Genomic DNA, 26,830 nt, shown 5'->3' with positions numbered 1-26,830 from the left:
AAATGTAAAATATTTATACTTACAGAGTTGTAGTGGAGAAGATGAGGATGATGATGATGAAGAGAATGATGAGGGTCCTGGTCCATCTTTTGAGGTAAATACTCATCTATTTTCACAAGAACCATTGGTTAAGCTTTTATGTTCTTTCTTTGCATCCTAACTTTCTAACACTTCATCCCATCTCTTTCCAATTTGTTTATAATGTATCGTATTTTTTAACATTTTTTAAACATTTTCAAGCATTCTAGCATTATTATGATTCATTTATAGATAGTATGAATAAAACGTTTTAAAAAAGCAAAAAAGCTCATCATAATAATCTAATATTTTAAAAATATTTTTTTCATTTAATTTATGTCCTATATGTAACAGTTATAGAGTATTTATACCATATGTTGTAGACAAATTAGGGTTGAAAATCATTGAAGTAATATTTTGTTTCCACAAATAATCTAAAGATGCTAGCACACTATTGTTTATATACTTTGAAAGCCAATGCTAACTTCATTAAACTATCAGCAAAACTACTATTCCAGTATTGAGATTGTTTTTGCTTTAGTGTTGTTGGAGATTTGCCTAATTGCCTTTTGTTTTCTTCTTGTCTTGATTGATTTTACTGTCTCATTTTTTATGAATCAACCCAATTGTATTAAAAGTTTTTAATCACCCATGCAAATCTCCAACCATACTTACCTCCCTGTCATTAACATTATTATAATGAATTTTTTTTTACAACAATTATCTTTAAATATTTTGAATTTTTACCAGTTTTTGCATGCTAAACAGCTTTAAAAACTTTTGTTTTGCTTTCACTGCTCTGTTATTAAAACATATTTTAAAGAGCCATCTACAAAGTATTAGAATTTTTATAATTATAAAATTGCTACCTTTTTGGCTGCATTTGAAGATAAAAGTGGAGTTTATGAAGGTATTGGTTTGCATTGTAGTAGTTGCTGATCCATTTTTATTGGTGTAAACTTCATGTTAATTGAGTATCTGTGTAGGGTGGATTCAAGTTGTGTTTGACAGCATTCCCCTTGGTCAACGTTCGAAAATAAAAATTTAATTGTAAATATTTACACTTGTGAATAAACACAAAAAGTAAATAAGTAGCCTATAATGACTTTGGTTAATTTTTGTCAGCTGTTGTCTCTGTTACAAAGGCTGATATTATCATCTAATTATAATACCGTTGTTAATAAATTTGTGTTGTAGTTTATTTTATGTCAGTGTACTACTGAGTATCTCAACTCCTTAATTTCATTTATATAAATGTTAGTTTAATTGTTTATTAATACACTGCAGTTAACATGAAATATATAGATAATCTATGTATAGATACATTATTTTTCAATATTTAGTAAGTAGTGTCATTTATTTTTTAATCATTTAAAGCTAGTTAAAATTACTTGGCTAATAAAATCATTCATAGAATTTAGACTGTAGATTAACTTAGAATAATGACAACCTAAACTTTGTTGAGAATTGTTTTGTGTAAACCCATCCTGTCTTAATTTTTACTCTGTCCTGCATTACCCCTTGGTAGATTATAATAAAAATACAACAGCTGTATCATCTAGAATATTATTGAATATGCATGCTCCACTGTCTTAGGTAACAAATGCCATCTTTATCATATTGCTTAATAAGAATTAGAAGCTGTTCTAAATGTGGAATAGTTAAATGGGGCTATTTAAAAAGCTTTTCTTTACAATAATTTAAGCTGGATATCTTCATGCAATATTTAAAAAACCACCATATCGCAGTCATGTGGTTTTTAAATATAGAGATAATATGGAACTGCTAAATACAGGTTAATCATTTCTTTTGATACATATTATTCAGCTTTAGTGGTGGGTTTTAAAATGTGTTTGCTTAAAGATATCACTCTGAAATGCATAATAAGTAATTATTTTGTTAAGAAAAAGCAAAAATAACATAGTTACAAGATTACAAAATATAAAAATAATTACATTTCATTGTTTATTGTCAATTACCGACAATGGTGCATGAGGCTATTTTTAATAAGAAATTACCTAAGGAATCATTTAATAGAAAAATGTTTATTGAATACAGGATACTTTTATCAGCTTGTCATATCATAATTGCTTTTGTTTTTTTTTTTTAAATTGTTATAAAATAAGAGGTGTATTGCACCATCTTAATAATCACAAGTTATAGTTAAAGAATACCTGTTTCAAAGTACATTCATTTAGTTATTTCTTCAACTAATGTGTATTCTAATGTTCATTTTATTTTTGAAATGTTTTGTTTGTTTAGGAACAAGAAATGGAGAAGCAGCAACTACTGTTTGAACAATCACGTCTTTCAGATCGTGGTGCAGCTGAGATGGTGTTACAGTACATCAGTGCCAGTAGAGGTACAGTTGACTTCTTTAGGTTATAAGTATATTAATAAGTTTGTTCAAATGGTGTTACAGTACATCAGTGCCAGCAGAGGTACAGTTGACTTCTTTAGGTTATAAGTATATTAATAAGTTTGTTCAAATGGTGTTACAGTACATCAGTGCCAGTAGAGGTACAGTTGACTTCTTTAGCTTATAAGTACATTAATAAGTTTGTTCAAATGGTGTTACAGTACATCAGTGCCAGCAGAGGTACAGTTGACTTCTTTAGGTTATAAGTACATTAATAAGTTTCATTTCTGAGTTTTTATTTGGCTTTATGATATGTTATGATGTAACAACAACAAATGTTCCTACACTTCAGGTGAACCTGGTCCAATGGTTACCAAGACCATTGAGCTTGGAATCTCTCTGCTGAGGGGTGGTAACACAATAGTACAGAAGGTACACACACATTGAACTTGTTTATATTTGTACATTTGTCTAACACTAGGTGTGTTTTTAGCATTATTTGCTTCCATACGCTGTTTTACAACTAATCATTTTCAGCATTGTACTATCTCAATGAAGCAAAGTTATTTTGTTTGTTAAATTCATTATTTTGAAGTACCAATTATTTTCCATGACAGAGATTGCTTCAGTCATTGAAAGACAAGAAAGATGTTGGTTTCTTTACATCTTTATCTGGCCTGATGCAGCAGTGCAGGTAACCTTTTGTTGTCCCACCACTTTTCAGTAAGCCTTTTAGTATTATACTTAGACACCCATTCTGAGATGTTAAGGGTTTTTTTTAAATTAAAATCAATTTAGTTACTTATGTTATATACGTCTCAATTGCTTTTGACATACTATACAAAGAAATTATTCCAAAATTACAATTCAAAGTAAGATAATTCCTGTAATAATAGGCTTAATTTAGTTATTGACTTACGAGATATGAATACATGTGTACAGTGTCCTTGACCTTGATGCATTTGAGAGAACAAACAAAGCCAAAGGCCTTGGCATGAGCACAGAGTCAGGTGCTGGTAACCTAGCTGATGCTGAGGTCACCTGTAAAATTTTCAGGTTCCTACAACTTCTCTGTGAGGGCCACAATCTAGGTAAGTCACACTCTACACAAACTATCTCACCTAGATAAAATTAACAAAAGCTTTAAAAAATTATTCTATTAATATTCTATTAACTGTAATAATCATTTTAGCCAACTGTAACTTTCAGAATTCCAAAATTACTTGAGAACCCAAGCAGGCAATACAACAACAGTAAATATCATCATCTGCACTGTGGACTATTTGCTCAGATTACAAGTATGTTGGTTTTATCTTTGAATGTTGTGTTGTTGATGAAATTTTATTTTTTCATATTGACTCAATCAGATTACTTTTCACACTTAATTTATAGCTTTCAGTCCGGTATGGAATTAGAACATTAAATCCTTTAACAATCAATATACTCATTTTTTTTTAAAAATCTTTCAAAGGCTTCAATTGAAGACTTAGATACAGAATAGTTACAAGAACCAACTTGCATTGGGTTAATATTTTATTATTGTCAATTTTGGGCATGACCTTTCTTTTATAGGTTCAACTCATTTCATTTCTTTAATGTATTTTAAAATTAAGGCTCAATTTTGGTTTCTTTATTATTATTGTTTTGGTTAAACACATTTTACATTTTTAAAAACAGGAGTCCATCATGGATTTCTACTGGCATTACTCAGGGAAGGAGATAATAGACATTGCAGGAAAAGACAACTTTAGCAGGGCTATAATGGTTGCAGCACAGGTCTTCAACTCCCTCACTGAATACATTCAGGTAACTTTTATGTGATTATTTTAACCTATCTTTAGATTGTGTGCCCCATATTTTATCCCTGTGTATAGAGCCCATGTTCACAGAATCAGCCTTGTATAAAGATTTAAAGGTTTATTTTTATCCCTGTGTATAGAGCCCATGTTCACAGAATCATCAGCCTTGTACAAAGATTTAAATGTTTATTTTATCCCTGTGTATAGAGCCCTTGTTCACAAAATCAGCCTTGTATAAAGATTTAAATGTTTATTTTATCCATGTGTATAGAGCCCATGTTCACAAAATCAGCCTTGTATAAAGATTTAAATTTTTATTTTTATCCCTTTGTATAGGGCCCATGTTCACAGAATCAGTTAGCCCTGGCCCACAGTAGGTTGTGGGATGCTGTTGGTGGGTTCCTATATATCTTTGCCCACATGCAAGACAAACTTTCCAAAGTAAGAAAAACTAAAATACTCTGAAAATATAGTTTATAGCATTTTTCAAGAGCTTATCTTTGTATGAACTGTTTTATTTTCATAATTATTTAAAGAATAATAAAATTTCAAAAATTTTCTTGTAGGACCCAGATCAGTTAGAACTTCTAAGAGAATTCATGAAACTCCAGAAAGAAATGATGATCATGTTGCTTTCTATGTTAGAGGGTATGTCCTTGTAGCCATAGGTCTTAAAAAAAACATTTCTCTGTCTCATTTATAAATTATAACACTTGCTTAAAATGTGATTCAGTGAGTTGACTGTACAATTCTAGGTAATGTCATGAATGGACCCATTGGTAAACAGATGGTGGATACACTGGTAGAGTCTTCTACAAATGTGGAGGTACAGTCTTCAAACTTCATAATCAACTCTGTAGAATGACAAGAATATATTTTAAAATGTGTATGTTTTAACATATCATGTCTCTGTCTTTAACACATTTGTATCTCAACTAACAGATGTTATTGAAGTTCTTCGACATCTTCCTTAAGATGAAGAATCTAACTACATCTGAAGCTTTCTTGGTATGTGCTATATTCAATTTATGTTTTAGTTTTTGTGTCAATAAATTAGCTATAGGATTTATTATTATAATTGTTTGAAAAATTAAAATGCAACTTGTCTGCATTTAGGTGTAATTTGAACCTAATATCTTTTCAGGAATTTACATCTAGTTAAATTAAAACATGATTTCAATATTAAACCAAGTGCTAAACTGCAATTGATAACGAATTACTTTAATACTCTTAAGTTTATTTTACTCTCAGCGTTGAGAAGACTTGATTTTAAAACTAATCTCTTCCATTGATCTGTGTTAGCTTGTCTGTTTCTAGAAGGACCTGAATAATTTTCTCTTCCAGCTGTAGATGAGCTGTACCAACCCATAAAATGTGTAATACATCATCACAAATCATTTTCAGCAAATTGCATTTCAAGAGCTATTGCAAAAGAGAAATAATAATCCATTATTCTTCATTGTATAGCTAAATTAATCATTAAAAAAATGTTTTTATTTCCATTTTTCATTATTTGTAAGAACTGTTTATTTATTTTCCTTTTCACCCACACAAACTCCTGTTTTGAAATGCCATGAACTTTTATAGGAGTTTGACATAAACAAGGATGGTGTTTTATCTGCCAAAGAGTTCAGTAAAGCTCTGCATGCTCAGAAAGTGTTCACACGGTTTGTATATCATTGGATATATGCAACAGCTCTGTGGGGTATCTTTCATAGTCAGTGTTTGGTAGAGGTCATTTGGAGGTCACACTGGTTTTATTCATTTCATTCATCCTCTATATTATACTCTAATTTTTATAAAAGTTAAATTTTAACTTTAGAGTCTTCAAAGTGGTGTGTTCCAAAAATTAGCAGAAATGTGTAAGGTCATGTGATCTCCGAATGAATGCAGATGATCATTGTATGTTTCAGTTGCTTATGTCATCTTTTGGTTATTGGTGTCAATGTTGCTAGCCTTTTAGCCTGTTTATTTGTAGGAGTTCGACACAAATAAAGATGGGTGGATATCACACAAAGAATTCCGTAAGGCCATGGAATCACAAAAAATTTACTCTGAGTAAGTGGAGGCATGGCGTGAAGGACTGAAATAAAAAAAAATCAACAAACCGTTTCCATCCCCTTCTGTTGTTCATCAAAACAGAATTTATGTGTTGTCATTCCTCAACACACAACAATTAATTCATATTTTCACCTGTACATGGCCTCCTGTCATTAAAGGATCAGATAAAGCAAACTATTTCTCTCATTTCATTAGCCACCCATTTTAAATGCTTCAAATAATATAGTATGTTTTGTTTTGTTTTTAAATTGAATTCTTTTCTTAGCCAAACTTTATGAATTTGTTTTAAATTATTTATTTTTTTTAAGTTTTAAATACTATCATTTTTCTTATTAATTTATACTTAGCATCAGCTAATTTTACTATTCAAACTGTAACACATGCATCATAACTGTATTCAATTCATAGCATGATTTAAAATAATATTTATAAACATCTTGTCATTATTTAATCATTGTTTTTGACCTAATGCTTATTGATATAGAAACTGTATATTTATTTATTCAGTAATAGTAGTAACAATAGTAGTTAATAATATTAAATGATCTTATAAGTTTGACTGTTTAAAATGAAAGTGTTAGACTCTATGTTGCATGATGTCAGATGCATGTCTGTTGTAAAGAAAACATTTTTAATATAGAGGTAGCTTTAGTTTTAACCTCAATTATTATTTTAAACAACTGTTTAATATCAAAACCACTAGCTATTTTATTTATTTTTTTAATAAATTATACAGTTGGCTTAAGAAACGAGTAAAACAAAAACAAAGTATTTAATTGAATTGGTGGATGAATGATTTCAGGGAAGAAATTGAGTACATCATGATGTGTGTTGATGCCAACCATGATGGGAAGGTGGACTTCACAGAGTTTACTGACCGCTTCCACAACCCAGCCAAGGATATTGGCTTCACCATGGCTGTCCTCTTGACCAATTTGTCTGAACACATGCCTAATGAGCCCAAGTAATTGCTTTAAATATTTAGACTACATAGTTTACAGTTACATTTTTTGTTCAGAAGTCTTACTAAAACTTAATGAAGTTTATGCTTATCTTAACTGAGGATAAACTCTGTAATCCAAAGTTGAATGCTCTAAATGTAGTTTTATCATAACAGATTCTAAGTTTAGCTTCTAAAATTGGTTTAAAAAGATGATTGATTTTCTTTTCCGCCAGGCTGGAGCGGCTCTTGAATAAAGCTAAAAGTGTGCTTGACTACTTTGAGCCTTACCTTGGGCGCATTGAGATCCAGGGCAGTGCTAATCGCATTGAGAGAGTCTACTTTGAGATTAAACAGTCACATATTGACCAGTGGGAGAAACCCCAGATCAAGGTAGTTGACAAACCCTATCTTTAGTTTATTTGCTTCATGTGAACATGCATGCAATAGCTACAGTGTTTCATTGTCATGCATATTGTTCTTGTATATTGTTACTACTTTGTGTTTGTATTCTAGGAATCTAAGAGGTCCTTCTTGCACAGTGTGGTTAATGAAGGTGGAGACAAGGAAAAACTTGAGAGCTTTGTCAACTTTTGTGAGGACACAATATTTGAGGTAAAGCTTTTGTTTGATTGTAACATGCTCATTCTTCAAGCCATTGATAACACAACTTGTACAAATGTTTTCAAAACCTATCTCCTTGTAGATGCAACATGCCACAAGTATCAGTGCAGAGGAACAGAGAATAGCAGCAATGAGAAGTGGTGCTGGCAACATGGAAGGAGGGTAAGTGATGATAAAATATCTTTATTCAAAATCTTGTTATAAAATACAATGTTTATAGTATTTGCAGTTGCCTTGCTATGAAGTTTAACATATAATTTTTTCTATTATCCTTTAATTACTTCTTTGCACAATCTAAGTTGTTTTTTTTTCAATTGTAAGATTATTGACTGTATGGTAATTGTTTTAAATCACAAAGAAATAATGTATCAATCAATATTCTTAATAATAAAAGTGATTATTAGTATTTTTGTAGCAAGTGCCTCTTAATGGTTTTACCTTTTTTATAATTATCTTGTATATTTTTAATTTATTAACTAGTAGCTTGGTGATTATTACTATTAATATTCAATTATGAACAGATTCATGTAATTAATGCCTGATTCTTAAAAGTAAACACATTTTAATTTTTCCAGAGTAGGCCTATAGTTTTGTGTACTTATTTGTTTTAGTTTATTGTTAAACTTGATTTCAGCCTCTTGGGAACAACTGTGGTCTATTGGAGCTTAGCTTTTGTATCTTGTTAGCTTATAAAATTGATTTGTGTTTTCAGAAGGAGACAACAGTCAGGACCAACAGGGTATAGATATTGTCTTGAAGTGAATGCAAACAAATGCATCAGTATACCTTAACTTTTTTTTAACATGGCTCTATTTTATTTTTTTTCTCTATTCTTATGATTAAGTTGAACTTTATTTTTTCAAAGACATAAAAAACATTCCTGAAAGTCTAGCATGAGTTATTTTAAGGCACTGGTTTTGATGGTGTGTCAAGAAGAATGTTTCCTGCACACCCACAGTCTCATCATATTTTCCCCACTGTACAGCTGCTTTCTTTTCTATTGCTTCATCTCTTTCTAAACATGACTTCTCAAAGGGGCTCATTTTTTCTATGGCCAATCTCTTTCTAAATATGACTTTCCTGTTGGCTAGTTTTTTCCTTAATGTAACTTCCCCTATTGCTAATCTCTTTTTAAAACATGACATTTCCTGTTGGCTAGTTTTTTTTCTTACTCAAACCTGACCTTTTTTGCTAATCTTTATGAACATGACACAGGTTAGTTTTTTCCTTCACATAATTTCCACTATTGCTAATCTTTTTGTAAACATGACATTTCCTTTGACTAGTTTTTTCCTACACATACCTTACCTTATTTGCTAATCTCTTGCTAAGCCTGATCTTCTTTTTAAAAAAATCCACACAAATCTAAATGTTTTAAATCCCCAATAAAACTTTTACAACTCAATGGTAACTATCAACCAGACCTTTAACTACTACTCTCTACTTGATGTATGATTGTTCTATATGTTGTTTATAGTTTACTTTGCACAAAAAGCATTCTCATTTTCTTGAAAATAAATCTGCACAAATCTCATATTATTAAAACAAGTAGGCCTCTAGTCTAAAACTTAAACCATTTTTCAATATTCTATTACATAAAATAAAAATAATTTTGCTTTATTAAATATTATTACTTATTTATTTTTTAAAAACTTTTGCAAGTAAGAAATAGATCTAGTTGCAAAATAGATCTACCTATTAAATTAAAAAAAAAATTACATTTAATAAAATTAGCCAATTTGCATGATCTAACTTATGTTAAAAAATAAATTGTCTTCAAAACTTGTTGATCTAACCATGTACAAAATATTGCATACATTTGATTGAGATGTTGAGACTAAGCATGAAAGAGAAAAAAAGTGACATTTTAAAAATTGTCTTTATGAATGAATGTCATTGGTGTCTAAAAATGTCATTTGTTGTATGTCAGTATGTCTTTTTATATTTGATGTTAAATTTTACTTTACTCTATACTGCTGCATTATATTTATACTTACACCATTTAGAAGTATGGTACAGTGTCATTTAAATGTACAGCATTATCAAATTATGCTGAATATGTTTATGTGGGAAAAAAGCATATTGAAATTAATATAATATGTAAGATTCTATTGTTTACTTGTAATGCATCATGCAATGTGTTCAGGTTGTATTGAACTATGTCAAATGTTAGTCTCCCGCTTCTACTATGATAATTCAGTTTTGTGGTGTTAAACTATTTGATATAACATTTAAACTTTCAAAAAAAAATTATATTTAATGTATTGCACATTTTTAAGTATATTTTAAAATATGTTTAAAATTTGTTTTTTTTCTTTCTTTTGTTTCTGAAATCTGTGTTTCAACTACTCCTTATGCATCATTAAAAAATTAAGTATGTATCCAAAATTGAGTTATTTAAAATATTGTTTTCCAGTGTATTGGAACCTTTGGCCATAACATACAGGTTCCTGAAAGACACCTTGTTCACCATACTGTCTTGTCTAACCTGGTCAAATCTGAAACATTCATACCTTACAATCAAGTCCATGACCTACTGGCAGCTGTTTATAGCCTTCTTCAAGATGAACTTCAAGTTTGCCTGGTTTATGGTCACCCTTGTCTTCCATATCTCATGGTAGGACTTTTTTTTTCTTTCACACAATATCTTTAATTTGTTACAAAATAGGTCTAAATCAAATACATTGCACAGTCTAATGTGTTTTTTGGTGAACACTAACATTTTTTTTAAACAACGGATTGTTTTATGATTTGTAAACAGGACACTAGTGAAATTTGTGATTAACATGATGATGGGGGAGAAGGACACAGAGACAAAACCACCCGAGGAAAAACAGCCTCCTACACCTATGGCGCTGCAGTTAGGTCCTATAGCAATGTCAGGACCAGCCGGGAGGTCGGCTATGAATGGTGGGGCTGGTTTTCCACCGGATGTGGATGGTGCTAATGCTGAGCTTTCTCAACCATTAATAGATGAGGATGGAACAGAAAGGCACATGTAAGCTATTTTAAAATTAATGTACACTTTTATTTTGTTTATTATTATAAAATTATTAAGATAAAGTAAATATTCTTAACTTATCCTGTTAAATGACTTTTAATTTTTAGTGCTTTTCAATTGTTTATTCTGATATTTTATTTTCATGGTAACAATACATAATAAATAAATGTTTATAAACATTTCAATTTTGTATCACAGTTCGTATAAAACTAGAGTACTGTATCTTCTTTATCCTAGGCCCCAGTCTAAAGAGCACATGTCTAATGGTACTGCTGGAACAACATTTGAACCTGGAACATCAAGCACCCAAACTGAGAGTCCTGAGACACTAGTATGTCTACAGCAATAGCTCTCTTTGTTTCTTTATTCTTACTTTATAGAGAATGTTTCAACAGTTAACAATCCACAATCCATCTATACACATACATGCACAGACTATACCTATAAATATTTTAAACAAAACGTGACAAACATTTTGTACCTTAACAGACTGAAGACCAGCAAGCAAGTGCCCAGTCAACCACAACTGCTCCACCTCCCTATATGGCACCACAGATGTCTATACCTGATGCCAGGTAACTAATACTGACACTTTCTTAATTTGACAAAAATTGTATTGATAGCATTTAAGGCAAGAAGGCATGCAAGTTTTGTTTACTATAGTCATTGGTGGACTTTATTCATGTTAAAACAATTGAAAATGTTAAAACTGAAAACATTTGTTCCAGAAGGGCTAGTGATAGTGCACCGAAGGAATCATCAAAATCAGAAGAAGAGCCCACTGTTGAGACCCATGAGTTTGAATATGGAAAATACATTTTGGTGAGTTAATGATTGAGGAAGATTTTCCTATTTTTATTTTTTTATTTTTGTTAAAGTATTATTTTTATAGAAATTTAATGACATTTTTTAATTCATGAATTTTCTTTTCCAGAGTTTGTTTGCTCGTAACTTTTACAACTTCAAGTACCTTGCACTACTTTTGGCTTTCTTTATCAATGTTCTGCTGTTGTTTTTCAAGGTCAGAAGATTATTTTTATAGAAAAATGTTTTATTCAAACGAAATAGCTTATGATTATTATGCTTTTATGTATTATGCTTTTTACTATATAATTCATTGTCAATGTTTTTGTTCTCCTGTAATTCTCCTGTATTTAACTTAATAAATTTTTTTTTTAAATGTGTTTTATTATTATTAAAGTATAATTTTTAAATTATAGCATCAAAAGTAATTTTTTTCTATGAGTTGATGTGTCTTATAAAACTAGGTGACCAAACTTCATGAGGAAACAGCAGAAGCTGATTCACCAGATGATGCTGATGTCATTGCCAACCTAACAGCAGCACTGACTGGAGGAGAAGAGGAGGAAGATGATAGCCTGAATGAGTTGGTCATCATTGAGGAAGAGTTTTATTATTTGAATCCAGTTATCAGGAGCTTGGCTCTGCTTCATTCACTGGCTGCCTTCTCAATGCTGGTTGCCTATTACTGCTTAAAGGTAAACGCAAGCTAAAAATATCATTACATTTTTACATGACATTGTCTTTTGCCATACAAACAAATAAAAGTTTATTCAACTGACAGGATTAATTGATATTTTTATGAATTACATAATTCTCAAGCTTCTTTATATAAATTTTACAGTAAGATAATTTTTCAAAGTTAAAAGAATCTAGTCAGATTTGTGACTGTCATTTTAATGATTGTTATCATTTATTACAGTATACATTTATCAATTTACCGTTCTCAAGGTTTAACATACTTATGTTGCAGGTGCCATTGGTCATATTCAAAAGAGAGAAAGAAATAGCCAGGAAGTTGGAGTTTGAAGGACTGTATATTGTGGAGCAGCCAAGTGATGATGATGTTAAAGCACATTGGGACAAGCTGGTGCTGAGTACACAGTCCTTCCCTGAAAGTTACTGGGACAAATTTGTCAAGAAGAAGGTTTGGAATTTTCTAAAAATGTGTTCAATAGATCTGGTTAATTTTTTTTATCCATTAATTGTGATGTAATTAGATTATTGAAACTCAAGTTATTTGATCATTAAATTTTCCAGGCTTGCACTTAGACCAGTGTGACTATTAGACTGCTTATAAAATCTCAAACTCACTCTAAGTTCACAAATGAATGTACCTTTTATCCTGTTCATTTAAGGTCCGAATTCGTTATGCAGAGCAGTACGACTATGATGCTATAAGCAGCTTGTTGGGCATGGATCAGGGAGAAACTGTTTCATCCATCGCTGAAAAATCAAGATTTGTTCCCTCATTGTATGATTTTTATACTTTAAATTTATGACAATGACTACAGTTTGACTACAAAAATGGAAGTTTATTTATAAAATTAAATGTAGAAAAAAATCCCAAATCATTTGTGTAATTTTATTTTCCAGCTTGGCAAATGTTGATCTTCAATATCAGATCTGGAAGTGGGGAGTAATCATTACTGATAATGTAATTTATACAGCATTTTCTGTATTCAATTTTTTTGATTAATGTTTATTGTGATGAAATTAGTGGCTTAATACATTAGTGACTTTTAAAAAAACATATTTTATGTTATTAAGTTAGAGGATTTATAGTAGTGTGTGGGATTGATGTGAAATATATATTCTTATAAATTTTTTTTTCCCAGTCTTTCTTGTATTTGCTGTGGTACTTTTTGTTCTCCATCTTGGGCAACTTTAACTTCTTCTTCTTTGCTGCCCACCTTTTGGATGTAGCCATTGGGATTAAAACTCTCCGTACCATTTTGCAGTCTGTAACCCACAATGGTAAACAGGTGAGACCAAATACCCTACAGATGCATGCATTCATCTTTTCTAAATATGTTGTTTCTATTTTTATTTGATTTTACTAAGAGCGCTATAATTTAAATAAATGTTTAAATGCTGTTGTTGTTCATCTACAGCTGGTCTTGACTGTAATGTTGACGTGTGTGGTGGTGTATATCTACACTGTGGTGGCCTTCAACTTTTTCAGGAAATTTTATGTCAAAGAGGAAGATGGAAATGTAGACTACAAGTGTCATGATATGGCCACTGTAAGATGTAGAACAATTAGTTCTTTTTATTTTCAACAGACATTTAAATTTGGTATTTAAACTATGCATCTGTCATGGTTGTTCTTAGCTACAGTTTCTCATCATTTTTTTTTCAGTGTTTTGTGTACCATCTCCACACTGGTCTTAGAGCTGGTGGTGGCATAGGTAAGTTGAACACATTCTTATTTCTTTATCCCCTTGTGAATGTTTTACTTTTTGTTTCTTTTTTTTAATAAGTTACATCGTTGTAATTTGAACTGATGAGTTGATGGGGTCATGAACTTTATTTCTTACAGGTGATGAAATTGAGCCTGCTGATGGTGATCCCAATGAAATGTACAGAATTGTGTTTGATATTACTTTTTTCTTCTTTGTCATTGTCATCCTGCTGGCCATTATTCAGGGTTTGTATTCATAAATCTATTTTCTTGGTGCTTACATAGAAATTTCAGGAAGCAAAAATGAAAAGTTTTATTAATGTGAAATCAGAGTATGATTTGATCAAACCAAGGTTTTGATCACTTATAAAATTTTTTATCAACTTTATTATCATGGACTAACTCAACAAATGGTGCCATTAATCAACATAAAACAGACATGCTTTAAGTCTAGTTTTGTAGTTATCACAAAATAAAAACTATATTTTATTCTACACCTATAGGTTTGATTATTGACGCCTTTGGAGAGCTTAGGGACCAGCTGGAGCAAGTAAAAGAAGATATGGAGGTAAGAAATAGTTCTAGTTAACCTATTTCATAAGTCCTGATAAACCTCAAACTATGTAAGTCCTGGTTAACCGCAAACTATATATTAATTCTTGGTTAACCTCAAACTATTTCAAATTGTTGAATTTAGTTTTATGAGGTAAAAACTTCTGAATAAAAATGTTATTGCTACTTTTTTTTTTCCAGTCCAAGTGCTTCATTTGTGGCATTGGTAAAGACTATTTCGACAAAGTACCACATGGATTTGAGATCCATGTGAAGAATGAGCATAACTTTGCAAATTACATGTAAGTCATCTTTTTATCGGGACAGCGTGGTCTAGCGGTAGAGAGCTGGACTGCTAACCCATGATGGGTACCTAACTCACATTAAGAAAAGTAAACGCGGCTGGGCATAGTGCTGACCACACTATCTCTTCATTTGCCGAGGTCACAGATACAAGTGAACTCTACTTCACTTGCCCTATAGACCATCTGGTTTGACAAGAACTTGACTTTACTTTTACATCTTTTTATGTTAACCACATTGGTCTATGATGGGAACTTGTGACATCATTTTGTAACTGTGAAAATACCAACCATTTTTCAAAAAATTAAATTGCTTATTACAGAAAAATGTATTTGAACTAATAAGACATGCTAATCACCTGTTGGTATGCTAATGTGTAGTGTCGAATTTGTGATGAGTACCGGTATGATCCTTCTAAAGATTTTGATCTTTTTAAAGATTTTAAATCCTAACACAATTCTTTCAGGTTTTTTATTATGCACTTGATCAACAAGCCTGATACAGAGTACACAGGTCAGGTATGTAACTTATCTTGAAATATAGACGATTTAATTCTAATACTTCATTTGTAAAAAAAAAAAATGTCTTTGTTGGTAAGTTACTTTTCTTTTCTGAAATATAGACAATAGATGAACCTATAGTACCTCTTTTGGGGAAAATGTCTTCATTGTTAATTGTTTTGAAATTTTTTTAATAAAATGTATCTGTATTACAAAGCGTACTTTGGCATGTCGTATAAAATAACATTTATTTTTCAGGAAACTTATGTATATGAGATGTATCAGCAGCGAATCTGGGACTTCTTTCCTGTTGGTGAATGCTTTCGTAAACAATATGAGGATGAAGACTCAAGATGATTTCAATGAAAGATTTCTACAAATGATATTTACACTACATAGTTTAAGCAGTTTTTGCTAAACTTTTTCAGCTTCTGATATTTTATTTTCAGTTTGGATGTTTTCTTTTTGAAGTCACATTTTAATTTATCAATGAAAGTCAGATCTGAGCTAAACTTTCAAAATCAGGCTCAGCTTTAAATGTATATATCTGATTATTTAACTACTAATAGTGCAATATTTAATTATAATGCAATTCTTTTTTTATTTTTGCATGCAGCTTGTAGTTTCTGCTCAATAAATTATTTCTCCACATATTTAAGCTATCTCTGAAAGCCAGCTTAGTGTTATTTTAGCATGAAGTAGGTTTTTGTTTCAGCCATTTCTTTAAATGAACTTTGATACAAGCACATTTATACCAGTATTTGTAAATACACTTTTTCACTGTACATAATGTAGCCAATTTTTATCTTAATAATCAAGGGTCCTCAAAAATTGGGGATGGTCAACCCATTCATCAAACAAACTATTGGTGAAATGTTAATTGTTGGGCGGGGACTCTTGATATGTGACAGGTGGTATATATGGTTGACTCCATACTCAAGTTGTGATATAAACATCGCAACTTAGAGCCTGTCAGAAGGCAAGTAGATATTGTAGATAAATGGCCCACTCCCAGCCATCCTTACAACAAGCATCTTCCCCCTAGATGTAAAACACTGATTTGTAATCCTAAGCTTAACCCTACCATTTTTGTATATAACCAAGGGTATTATCAACCCCAAACATCATCTTATATTATTAATATTTGCATCAGTAATCACTTATTCTCATGACTTGAATTAAGAATGTATAGTTGGTATTTTTTAAAGGATATCCCTAGAAATAGTGTATTGTTTACTAATTTTAGAAGGCAACTATTTTTAAAATTTCATAAGTAAAGGCTTTTTTTTTTGTGTGGTCATAAATTATCTGTTAAAATATTTTACGTTTATGTAAGTTCTAATATGATTGTCATTTGACAAAAATTATTTGTATCAATTAGAAATCATAGTTTTAATAGTATGCTTTTATCTAGTTTGAATTAACATGTTACATTATGATAACCATTTTGATGAACATTTGCTGCTGTTTTTGTAAGCATTACACATTTCAGTTTTTAAAATAGTTTGTTACAGTACAGTGAAAGATTATATGTGAATTTCAAATCACCTTCAAATTTACCTATTTGATATAACCCTATTGTAAAAGAAAAATACTAAAAAAGGCTTATGACTGTACTGGTTGTTTGTATGAGAGAATGATTATCAATCTATTTTTGAAATGTCTGAATGTATCAAACTTTTCACAATGAAACTACAGTGCAATATTTTACCAAATAATATTTAGATTTAATAGAATACTCCACAGCATGCCCAACACTGCATACAGCATTTTATAATAATAATTTCCCTGGAGATAACTTTTTTTTTTTTTTTAAAGCAATCATTGTAGAATTTTTTTGTTTCCTAAATGCTTTGTTTTAGCCACAAAACACATTTTTTTTGAAGAGTTAATTTTTAACTTGGAAAGTCATTGATGTGTAAACTGTTTGCAGTGTTACTACCCTACAGCTCTGACCTTGAGAAGCTGTTGTATCCCATTGTTACTACTCAAGAGCTGGGCTTCTCAAATAAAAGAAAAAAAAATTAAACTTTGTTCTAGTGTTTTATTTCATCTTTCCCACATGCCAAGAGTAGGGTGTCTTTAAATTAAAAAAAAAAAAAAGACAATGTTATTTAAGAAAAAACTGATTTGCAACCTTATTTCAGCATGTTTTTGTATGTTTGTTTAAAGCAATCCCCCCCCCACCCCAAAGTAGTGTGCCATACTAGCCTACAATTTTGTTTGTTAAAATGAGCTGTGAACATTGAGTACTGGAAAATTGAGTTTGTTAAAATAATCTAGATATATATAATTCTCTTCATGGGGACCATGCGAGACACCACGTAAATGCACACCATTACTATTTCGCTCTCTAGGCGTATCGCTACCACCCTCACCCCCACCTGTCTGGTGAGCTATGGTTTACGACGAATGTTCACAATAGTAGAGCCGGGTCGGATTAGTGATGGCTATTAGGGGCAGATAATTTAGTATTTGAAACGATTTGAAACTATTGGGGGGTAACTATTCCTGCTAGATATTTTCATTGTCGTCAGTAAACTCGTCACGGACAGCTGCTTTGACAGGCCAAGGGGGGGGGGTGAAGTGTCGAATTAACAAACTGTGAATTAATGAAAAGTAGAAAATAAAAGATCGGCGTATGCTACACTCGGGTCGGCTCGTCACTAATATATTTTTTTATTAAAGAACCTGATTATCTACATTTGAGTGTGACTTCATTAATGGATGACCCCTTATTGCTGAAAGGGTTGAAATTAAAATTCAATTAGAGGTTGACAGCATGTAATATTAGATCATAAACTTATTTCCAGTATTTGATAACTTATGTAAAGAAAATCCAGATATTGTTCAATAGACAAACATAAAAATGGTTCCAATAGGTTCTCAAACTATACTACTACAATCACTAGACTTATATAAGGAGTAAACTAAAAGAAAATACAAGATTCAAGCAAATAATATTTTGAGTTGTACTTTTATTATTAAAATAATTTTACAAAAATACAAACATCATGTGCCAGTAATTTATTAACTTTTAAACTTTTAAAAAATCAACTATATTTACATTTTTAAAACTACATAAAAGTATTAAAAGTATAATTGCATACCAACTTAAATAACCAAGAATTTGCACATCATCACAGTCAATTTTTTTTTTTAAATATTCTTTTCTGGAAAAAACAGTAATTTAAGTCTTAATTTTTATCTTTTAAAAATTAAGTTTAATTTTTAATTGAATTTGAAACTCAGGAAAAATGTGTTGTAGAATGGTACAAATATAAATTACATGTGCATAGTCATTAAATTATTATGTTATTTTTAAATTATTGGAACAAAATTACTGTACACAAAATACTGATTTGTGGGAAGAAATACAAGAAATTCTGTTAGTTACTAGAAATTCTGTAATTATGGAAAAATAAGAAAGAAACTTCCAAAGTAATAATAGCATTACATGAAAAGCTGGTTCAGGCAACACCACAAGAGGGGGGGGGGGTGTAAAAAGGATCTCTTTTATGCCCGATTGAAGCTGGATGGTTGTACAAAATGCTCAAAATTTTGACATTGTTTATGGTTACCATTACTTAAGAAAAAATTATTCCTCTTTAAAATAAGCCAGATTTTGAGTGCTTGTCTGCAAAAAAATGTATAATAGTATGGTTAAGTGCTTACATTGGATTACAATTGTTTTTACCATGCCTTTTAGTTTTAGTACAGCCACAATTAAAACTACCTAAAGATCCACCAAAGTAGTGTTTGCCACAATCAAAGCAATGTGTATTACGATAATCATTAATACACTGGCCAAACCCTGGGCATTCTGAACAGTGGTTATGAAACTTTCCTGAATCAAAAGTATTTTTTCCACTACAGATTTCAGTGACATAAGCTCTTCCTGGACAACCTGGTTCCTTACATTTGACTGTTGCGTTCTGAAGACCATCCTCATAATCACAACCAGCTTCATCAGGTTGCTTGAGTAAGTCACCAAGTGTTGCTTTCAATTCATGTGAGCACTCCTCACAGCTTTGTTCACAAGTACCAACTGCTACTACCATGTTCAAGTCAGATGGATCTCCTTTGACTTTAATAATTTTTTTCTGAATTGCTGACTTGACACACAGGCTGCACTTTTCTGGTTCATCTAGGCCCATTTTCCTTAACAGGTCATGAACTTCAACACAGGAGAAATTATCTTTAGATAAACCTCTGCCTTTTGACTTGAGAGGACAGCCACTGTTTTTACCTTGCCTGCAACCCTCAATGCACACCATTGTCTTTTTACTCATTTTACTTCCTACCCTTTTACCTGAACCGGAACAATTAGCTGTAGCTGATGTCTTTTTCTTTTTGTTTGAAGGCTGTGCTCCTTCATCTTCTGATAGTTGTTTGACCTTTGTTAGATCATCTGTTTCAATGGTAGTTTTCTCTGGTTCTTGAGGTGTCATTTTTCTCTTGGAAGTTGAAGATGTCTCTTTCTTGGGTCCCTAGGATAGTTAAAATACAAGATATGAATGAAGCATGTACCATTTTCACTGTTGTGTTTTAAAATATTTAGTCGACTTAGGTTAAAAATGTTAGATTACTAAGTTTTAGGAATTTTACCAACAGTTATGGTACTGAATAAACAAAATAATATAACATAAATTGAGTATTATTAAAAAAGACTTAAACAAGTTCTTCTTCTTCTTTGTTCTTAATTTTTTTTTGGTGTTGAAAGGGATCCCCTCAAACACAATTAAGTATACATGTCAACTGATTAAGCGCCAGAGAGACCATTGACTCCGATTTCAGCCCGCTTTTCTTTTTTTTGGATTAGCTTCCAAAGCCTTTGTCCAACCAAGAACAAACTGCAAGGCAGCAGTTGTTTGATTTTGGAGTTGTCTCTCCTAAAAGAGTGGCTGTCCCAGCTATTAAACAAGCTAAAAATAGCAAAAAAAATCGGATGTTTTCAAAATTACGATAGGTATGACTACGCATTACACAACTACTGTTATAAGTTTCAAGGGACTAAGTGGTTAGCATTTATAAGTTACAAATGCTAACCCCATGTCTCACGTTAAGAGTGTTTTTAATATTCAATTATTTCATGTAGGCCTAATTATATTATTTATGGTTACATTTGTGTTAATAATTGTTAGTAATAATCTTATGGTTCAATTTCTGTTAGATCTAGTTTGTTTTATAAGCAGTGTCATTACTTATTTATTATAGTTGTGATTAATGATCCCTTTAAAATACATACATCCTTACATAGACTTAGAACACCACCACACACACACAAAATACACGTTGTACACCAGCTTTTCCCTTTGGAGGGAACACTGGTCATGATATAGGCTACCAGCTATATTTATATTATTTTTAATAATACATTTGTGATTTAGTATTAACCCTTCCCCACAAAGAAATGAAATTGTGACATATAGCCCTACCTTCCCCTAATAGATCAAGATTCTATGTGGATTTCTAATCTAGTCTTACTTTTTTAACTTTCCCCACCCCGTATCTAATTGGTATCTAACCTTCAAGACTGTCGTCTTAGGATGAAGTTAAGGATAAATGAATACAAAATAATTCAAAGTAAATTAATAATAATACACTTGTAGACTACCCCTTCTCGTCCTTTGAAGCTGATGCTTCCAATTCAATTCTCATGTGACTTGATGTAACACATGTAACTTGATGTGACATTTCAAATAAACTCCAAACAAGTTACAGTTGCAGTTGCAAGATGCTGGCCTTTTTTTAATAACTACAGAAATAATGTTATCATTTAGTGATAGTTATTTAGACTTCTAAATTTAAATCTAGATCTATTCAAGAAAACAAGTTACCTCTATTACTGAAAGATCTAGATTCTCTAGATCTACATCAGGATTTACCAGAACGAGTGGCTTGCTAATGCGAGGCATGGTGCAGGAATCTGACGTAGGAAAAATTGAGTCTAGATTAGTGAATTAATAATTAATACGAATTATTTACTATAATTATAATATATTATATATATATAGTTGATTACAATAATATGAAGGGTCATTCATTTATGACGTCCACACGGGGGGGGGAAGAAATAAATAGACTTCGTGGTAACGTGTGGACTGGATGGGGGTTTTGGGTCCATCTGAAAGTCTGTTGAATTTAACATAGAAGTGCTTACAATTTAAAATAAAAAAAAACATAAAACTCGTATCCTGCATTTAAGAAAAAAGTAAAATTAAGACAACAGTGCTCGTGTTTAAAAATAACCTATCACAACGTGTAAATAAAGCACTGTATTTAATTTATACCTACAGTGGGTTATCCATAACAAACAACATCTAGAATTTTTAACTTCCCTTCCTCCCAATGAGACCCCAACATCACTAATCTTCACAGCATCTAAAATCAAAATGAAGCCAAAGAACAGCCTATGGCCTATACAGACACTACGTATAGATAGTCGTATACTGCCGTCGTATACTATACTCTTACTTATCTATACATTTCAAAACTGTAGCTTTAAAAAAAATACTTTTTTTCTTAAAATATGGTCATCCTTGAGTTGGCCTCGATTTTTATTTAAATTTTGTGGTCGTCCACATTGGGTAAGGAGGGGGTGGGGGCTGTCCGTCGAAAGTAGACTTGTGTGAGGGAGCCTACTAAATTTTAAAATAGGTGGACATTTAAATGGATGACCCTTTATTAGAGATTAGAATGTACGTAGTCTACAACAACTTGCAGATTTAGATATAGAAATCTAGTCTAGACCAGACCAGTGGTCATCAAACCCCCAAGGGTTCAGTTAGTGAAGTTAGTCAGCCCCAGGGGTTCGACGGAGATCAAATCAATTCAAGACACACACCAGACTCACATGACTTATGATTGGATTTTGTCTGTGCGGACAATAGAACTAGATTCTAAGTCTAGATGATCTAGATTCTAGATCTAATTGAGAAGGGTACGGTGAATGCACATAGAGTCTAGATCTAGATCTAATACTACTAATAGATTTAGAATTTTGACTGACTAATTTTAAATACACTAGTGCTAGGCTAGATCTGACTAGACTACATCATTAGATGCCAGACAAATGGCGCGACTTAAGTTCAATTGTTTAAAGTTGCCAGATTAAACTCTCAAAAATTGTCAAAATAAATTAATTTTACAGGATTCTTGCCGACGTTGTTTGATGAGTAGGCCTAAGGCTAAGCCTTTGGCGTAGACAGAGTTTCTCCCAGGCATCTCTTCGGGGGGGCGAAGCCCCCCCCCCGAAATTTTTTTTACCGCCCCCCCCCCCCCCCCCGAACGAAATGAAATTTATATAATTTATAGAGAAAATATATACTTTTAACAATGTCCGCCCCCCCCCCCCCCCGAAGAAAGTCTACCGCCTCCCCGAAAATTTCAAGTGCCCCCCCGAAGAAAAAAGTCTGGAAGAAACACTGGGCGTAGAGTCTATGGTAAATAAACTATTACGCATAATTACTAGGCAATTCACGTGATTTTGGTCACTTGTTTGCAAGGGGTCATTACTTATTACATCTAGCTGGATGTTGATCTAGTACTTACTACTACTACACTAATTTAATTGCTACAAGTATACAGAGAATTTGTTGCTCATTAACTGATTGCGAGATTTGGATACATCTTGCGAGACGTGAAACACAAAATGGCGGGCCAATAGAATGCGAGAAGTAAATGCGAGACACCTGCAGAACAGTTTCTTCCAGGCATCTCTTCGAGGGGGCGGAAACCCCCCCCCCCCCCCCACCGAAGAAAGTCTACTCCCCCTCCCCCCCCCCCCCAAATAAAATGTAAATAGAAAATATATACTTTTACCAGTGTCCGCCCCCCCCCCGGAAAATGTTGTCCCCCCCCCCACCCCACCCCGGGAATATCTAGTGCACCCCCGGAGAAAAAAGTCGGGAAGAAACACTGCAGAATTAAGAGTAGGCCCTAGCCTAGGCCTAGTAAGTAAATGAAGTAGAGTTAACCTGTTTCTATTACCTCGGCATGAAAAGGGATAGTGTAGTCAGCACTATTCTTGCCGACTTAGCTTTCTCTAACGTGAGCTAGGTACCCATCAGAGTTTCTTCCAGGCATCTCTTCGGGGGGGGGGGGGGGTCTAAGCCCCCCCCCCCCCCGAAAAAATTCTACCGCCCCCCCCCCCCCCCCAAACGAAATGAAATTTATATAATTTATATAGAAAATATATACCTTTTAACAGTGTCCGCCCCCACCCGAAGAAAGTCTACCGCCCCCCTCAGATTTTAGAGATGATGTTTTTGATATTCATATTGTTGAGAGCTGACATTTGTGACATTCAAATTGAAAATTGTTGTTTGTGACAGTCTTATTCTTGTGTCATGCTTCCATTTTATCGCATCTTTCCTTAAACCTTGAGAAAACTGTGTTCTTTCTTTCTGAAAGGCATGTGATGTCTGGGTTCTTAGATCTATTGGAATATTTGGAATGTCCCTTGTTCTCTAATCTGGAGACAATTTCATCCAATGCTTCACTTTTGCTTTTAACTGCCATTTGTTTTAGCGTGCACAATTTCTCATTCAAAAATGGTTAATTTCTTTGGTGGCATCTGAAAAGTAGAATACATGTCATTGTATCTTAAGAAATGATCTAAAGCTTCTGTTTGCATTCCGTTAGTAAATAGTCAATAATCTGTTAAGGTTTTTGTCACTAGAACTCCTCGTTTTTATTGCATCAATATGTGTCTATTTAAACAGATGCACACGTTTTTGCTTGTTCAGAAACAGTGTTTAAATCGAATTTAGCACAACACTCAATAAAAATGTTAAGACGTTGCACATTCACCAACTTACAACCTAAACTTAGCCATTCTAAGTAAAAGGTACTTTGGATGAGCAATTGAAAATAATGTAGTGAGATTTTTGATTGTCTAAAGAACCACTTACAATACATAATAAGATCTGTACTAGAGTCTATAGGTCAACACAATGTAATTTAATGTACACCATTGCAAAGGGAGTTTCGTGTAAAGATTTAGCCTAGAATTATCTGGAACGTACTGGGGAATGTGACTGACAGGCCGGAGAAGGAATAATCACTTTGGGGACGTTACACTGTCATTTGACACTGGGGAATTAAAAAACTAATAGAAGAGTGAAACTAATAAGAGAGATAAATGTTAACCAAACGCGATCTCCAAGGCAGACAGCTCACTCTCCAAGTATTTGCTGTAAACTGCTCAAGTAATGAAGAAATAAGGATGGTTCCTGATTTCTTCATTACTTGAACGGTTTACAGTAAATGGTGAAGTCAAGTCGCAAGGATGGTTCCTGGCGACTTGACTTCACCATTTGGTAGAAAACACTATGTTTGTTGAAAACGCTACATATACATACCTTCTAAGTACAATCTGTTTTATCTTGCTGTATAAGAAAGTCTTGCATTTAAAAATTCACCCTACACCAGCTCAGCCTTTGCTGTGACTTAATTAGATAATTAGGATGTATATATCTGAAATTCAAAAGGAAAATGAATATAGCAGTCACATTTAAATAAATAAAAATGATTTTGACTTACCTAAATGTTACCAAAATAACAGAACGTAACTATACCAAAACAACAGAACCAAAGTAGCCCTAAACCCAACTAACAGACATTTTACACATCTTAAAAATAAAATAATTAGTAAAAAAATCGACTTAGGCTTTTAATTTTAAAATGTAAAGCACTATTTTTATTCGTGAAACTTTAAAATTCTCATTCTTTAAATCTTCAGCTAAATTGTTTTTTTAATTTCTCAGGGACAAATAAATTTTAAACTAGTATATACAGAGCGTATTTATAAAGATTAAATCTCACTATTTTAAACCCTCTCTAGTGGGGTGGTCCATCACTGAAAAAGCTGCCTTCTTGCATACGATGCTATTGGAGGTTCAAGATGTTAAAAGCTGTGGATAAAAAAACAAAAAAAATACAACAGTCTGTTGGTGGTGGAGCCATCAGTCGGCCGCCAGATGTGCTACCACCATATGGGACGGCGAACTGTGCAATAGTGAAGGCAAAAAGTCCTAGGGAGGCCGCGAGCAGTCCAAGGGAGGCCGCGAGCAGTCCAAGGGAGGCCGCGAGCAGTCCAATGGAGGCCGCGAGCAGTCCAAGGGAGGCCGCGAGCAGTCCAAGGGAGGCCGCGAGCAGTCCAAGGGAGGCCGCGAGCAGTCCAATGGAGGCCGCGAGCAGTCCAAGGGAGGCCGCGAGCAGTCCAAGGGAGGCCGCGAGCAGTCCAAGGGAGGCCGCGAGCAGTCCAAGGGAGGCCGCGAGCAGTCCAAGGGAGGCCGCGAGCAGTCCAAGGGAGGCCGCGAGCAGTCCAAGGGAGGCAGCGAGCAGTCCAAGGGAGGCCGCGAGCAGTCCAAGGGAGGCCGCGAGCAGTCCAAGGGAGGCCGCGAGCAGTCCTAGGGAGGCCGCGAGCAGTCCTAGGGAGGCCGCGAGCAGTCCTAGGGAGGCCGCGAGCGGTCCTGGGGAGGCGGCGAGCGATCTGTCGATTGCCAGACGCACAGCGCGCACTCACACCTCAGGAGCCCTGCGAGCACTTACCCCTCATGAATTCTGCAAGCACTCACACCTCAGGAGCAGTGCGTGCACTCACACCTCAGGAGCAGTGCGTGCACTCACACCTCAGGAGCAGTGCGTGCACTCACACCTTAGGAGCCCTGCGAGCACTCACATCTCAGAATCTCTAGGAGCACTCACACCCCAGAAGCCCTGGCAGCATCACCCCTCATGAGCTCTGTGAGCACTCACACCTCAGGCACCCTGCGAGCACTCACACCTCAGAAGCTCTTCGACCACTAACACATCAGGAGCCCTGCGAGCACTCACACCTCAGGGGCCCTGCGAGCACTAACCCCTCAAGAGCTGGGCTACCACAAAATGGGACGGCGAGTTATGCAATAATGACGGCAAACAGTCCTAGGAAGGCCGCGAGTAGTCCAAGGGAGGCCGCGACCAGTCCAAGGGAGGCCGCAAGCAGTCCTACAGAGGCGGCGAGCGGTCTGTCGATTGCCAGACGCACAGCGCGCACTCACACTTCAGGCGCCCTGCGTGCACTCACACCTCAGGAGCCCGGCATGCACTCACCCAATAGGAGCCCTGCCAGCACTCACTCATCAGGAGACCTGCCAGCACTCACCCCTCAGCTCTGCGAGCACTCACACCTCTGGAGCGCTGCCAGCACTCACACCTCTGGAGCGCTGCGAGCACTCACATCTTAGAAGCTCTGCGAGCCCTAACACCTCAGAAGCTCTGCGAGCCCTAACACCTCAAGAGCTGGGCTACCACAATATGGGACGGCGAGCTGTGCAATAGCGACGGCAAACATTTCTGGGGAGGCCGCGAGTAGCCCAAGGGAGGCCGCGAGCAGTCCAAGAGAAGCCGCGAGCAGTCCTGATGAGGCGGCGAGCGGTCTGTCGATTGCCAGACGCATAGCGCGCACTCACACTTCAGGC

General features: G+C 34.0%; 2 protein-coding genes and 1 long non-coding RNA gene across 3 annotated transcripts in view; 1 reads left to right on the top strand and 2 right to left on the bottom strand.

Annotated features, from left to right (window-relative positions):
* Positions 1-16,070, top strand: part of LOC131945214 (ryanodine receptor) — a 70,996-nt gene extending 54,926 nt beyond the window's left edge. The window contains exons 91-125 of the mRNA XM_059306242.1: positions 26-94; positions 2,281-2,380; positions 2,730-2,809; positions 2,995-3,071; positions 3,320-3,468; positions 3,587-3,675; positions 4,055-4,183; positions 4,513-4,617; positions 4,743-4,824; positions 4,932-5,002; positions 5,119-5,184; positions 6,155-6,234; positions 7,040-7,201; positions 7,414-7,570; positions 7,694-7,792; positions 7,884-7,963; positions 8,514-8,540; positions 10,218-10,418; positions 10,563-10,799; positions 11,040-11,133; positions 11,292-11,377; positions 11,531-11,624; positions 11,737-11,823; positions 12,071-12,301; positions 12,577-12,750; positions 12,962-13,077; positions 13,200-13,260; positions 13,442-13,588; positions 13,718-13,849; positions 13,966-14,014; positions 14,146-14,253; positions 14,511-14,575; positions 14,761-14,861; positions 15,329-15,380; positions 15,621-16,070. Of these exons, the coding sequence (XP_059162225.1) occupies positions 26-94; positions 2,281-2,380; positions 2,730-2,809; positions 2,995-3,071; positions 3,320-3,468; positions 3,587-3,675; positions 4,055-4,183; positions 4,513-4,617; positions 4,743-4,824; positions 4,932-5,002; positions 5,119-5,184; positions 6,155-6,234; positions 7,040-7,201; positions 7,414-7,570; positions 7,694-7,792; positions 7,884-7,963; positions 8,514-8,540; positions 10,218-10,418; positions 10,563-10,799; positions 11,040-11,133; positions 11,292-11,377; positions 11,531-11,624; positions 11,737-11,823; positions 12,071-12,301; positions 12,577-12,750; positions 12,962-13,077; positions 13,200-13,260; positions 13,442-13,588; positions 13,718-13,849; positions 13,966-14,014; positions 14,146-14,253; positions 14,511-14,575; positions 14,761-14,861; positions 15,329-15,380; positions 15,621-15,719 (3,756 nt within the window). The 3' untranslated portion in view covers positions 15,720-16,070. The remainder of the gene's footprint in view (positions 1-25; positions 95-2,280; positions 2,381-2,729; positions 2,810-2,994; positions 3,072-3,319; positions 3,469-3,586; positions 3,676-4,054; positions 4,184-4,512; positions 4,618-4,742; positions 4,825-4,931; positions 5,003-5,118; positions 5,185-6,154; positions 6,235-7,039; positions 7,202-7,413; positions 7,571-7,693; positions 7,793-7,883; positions 7,964-8,513; positions 8,541-10,217; positions 10,419-10,562; positions 10,800-11,039; positions 11,134-11,291; positions 11,378-11,530; positions 11,625-11,736; positions 11,824-12,070; positions 12,302-12,576; positions 12,751-12,961; positions 13,078-13,199; positions 13,261-13,441; positions 13,589-13,717; positions 13,850-13,965; positions 14,015-14,145; positions 14,254-14,510; positions 14,576-14,760; positions 14,862-15,328; positions 15,381-15,620) is intronic.
* Positions 16,071-18,393: 2,323 nt separating this feature from the next.
* Positions 18,394-22,558, bottom strand: LOC131945182 (uncharacterized). The gene is made up of 3 exons (XM_059306211.1): positions 22,514-22,558; positions 21,203-21,291; positions 18,394-19,852 (listed from the first exon to the last, which is right to left on the bottom strand). The coding sequence occupies exons 2-3, from the start codon at positions 21,278-21,280 to the stop codon at positions 19,034-19,036; spliced, it is 897 nt and encodes a 298-aa protein (XP_059162194.1). The 5' UTR covers positions 21,281-21,291; positions 22,514-22,558; the 3' UTR covers positions 18,394-19,033.
* Positions 22,559-23,723: 1,165 nt separating this feature from the next.
* LOC131945189 (uncharacterized) lies at positions 23,724-25,261 on the bottom strand. The gene is made up of 3 exons (XR_009387120.1): positions 25,191-25,261; positions 24,728-24,842; positions 23,724-23,940 (listed from the first exon to the last, which is right to left on the bottom strand). It is a non-coding gene; the product is annotated as an uncharacterized LOC131945189 (long non-coding RNA).
* Positions 25,262-26,830: the final 1,569 nt, after the last annotated feature.

This window comes from Physella acuta, unplaced genomic scaffold, assembly GCF_028476545.2.
Source record: "Physella acuta isolate Inbredline_101_S28 unplaced genomic scaffold, ASM2847654v3 ptg000531l, whole genome shotgun sequence".
Lineage (NCBI taxonomy): Eukaryota > Metazoa > Mollusca > Gastropoda > Physidae > Physella > Physella acuta.
This window is presented reverse-complemented; position numbering and strand designations above follow the sequence as displayed.

Excerpts from the sequence above, each read along its gene's own strand:
- LOC131945182 (XM_059306211.1), bottom strand. The coding sequence starts at position 21,280 with ATGCCTCGCATTAGCAAGCCACTCGTTCTGGTAAATCCTGATGTAGAT. Across the intron at positions 19,853-21,202 it reads TAGATCTTTCAGTAATAGAG|GGACCCAAGAAAGAGACATC; the intron begins GTAACTTGTTTT and ends TAACTATCCTAG.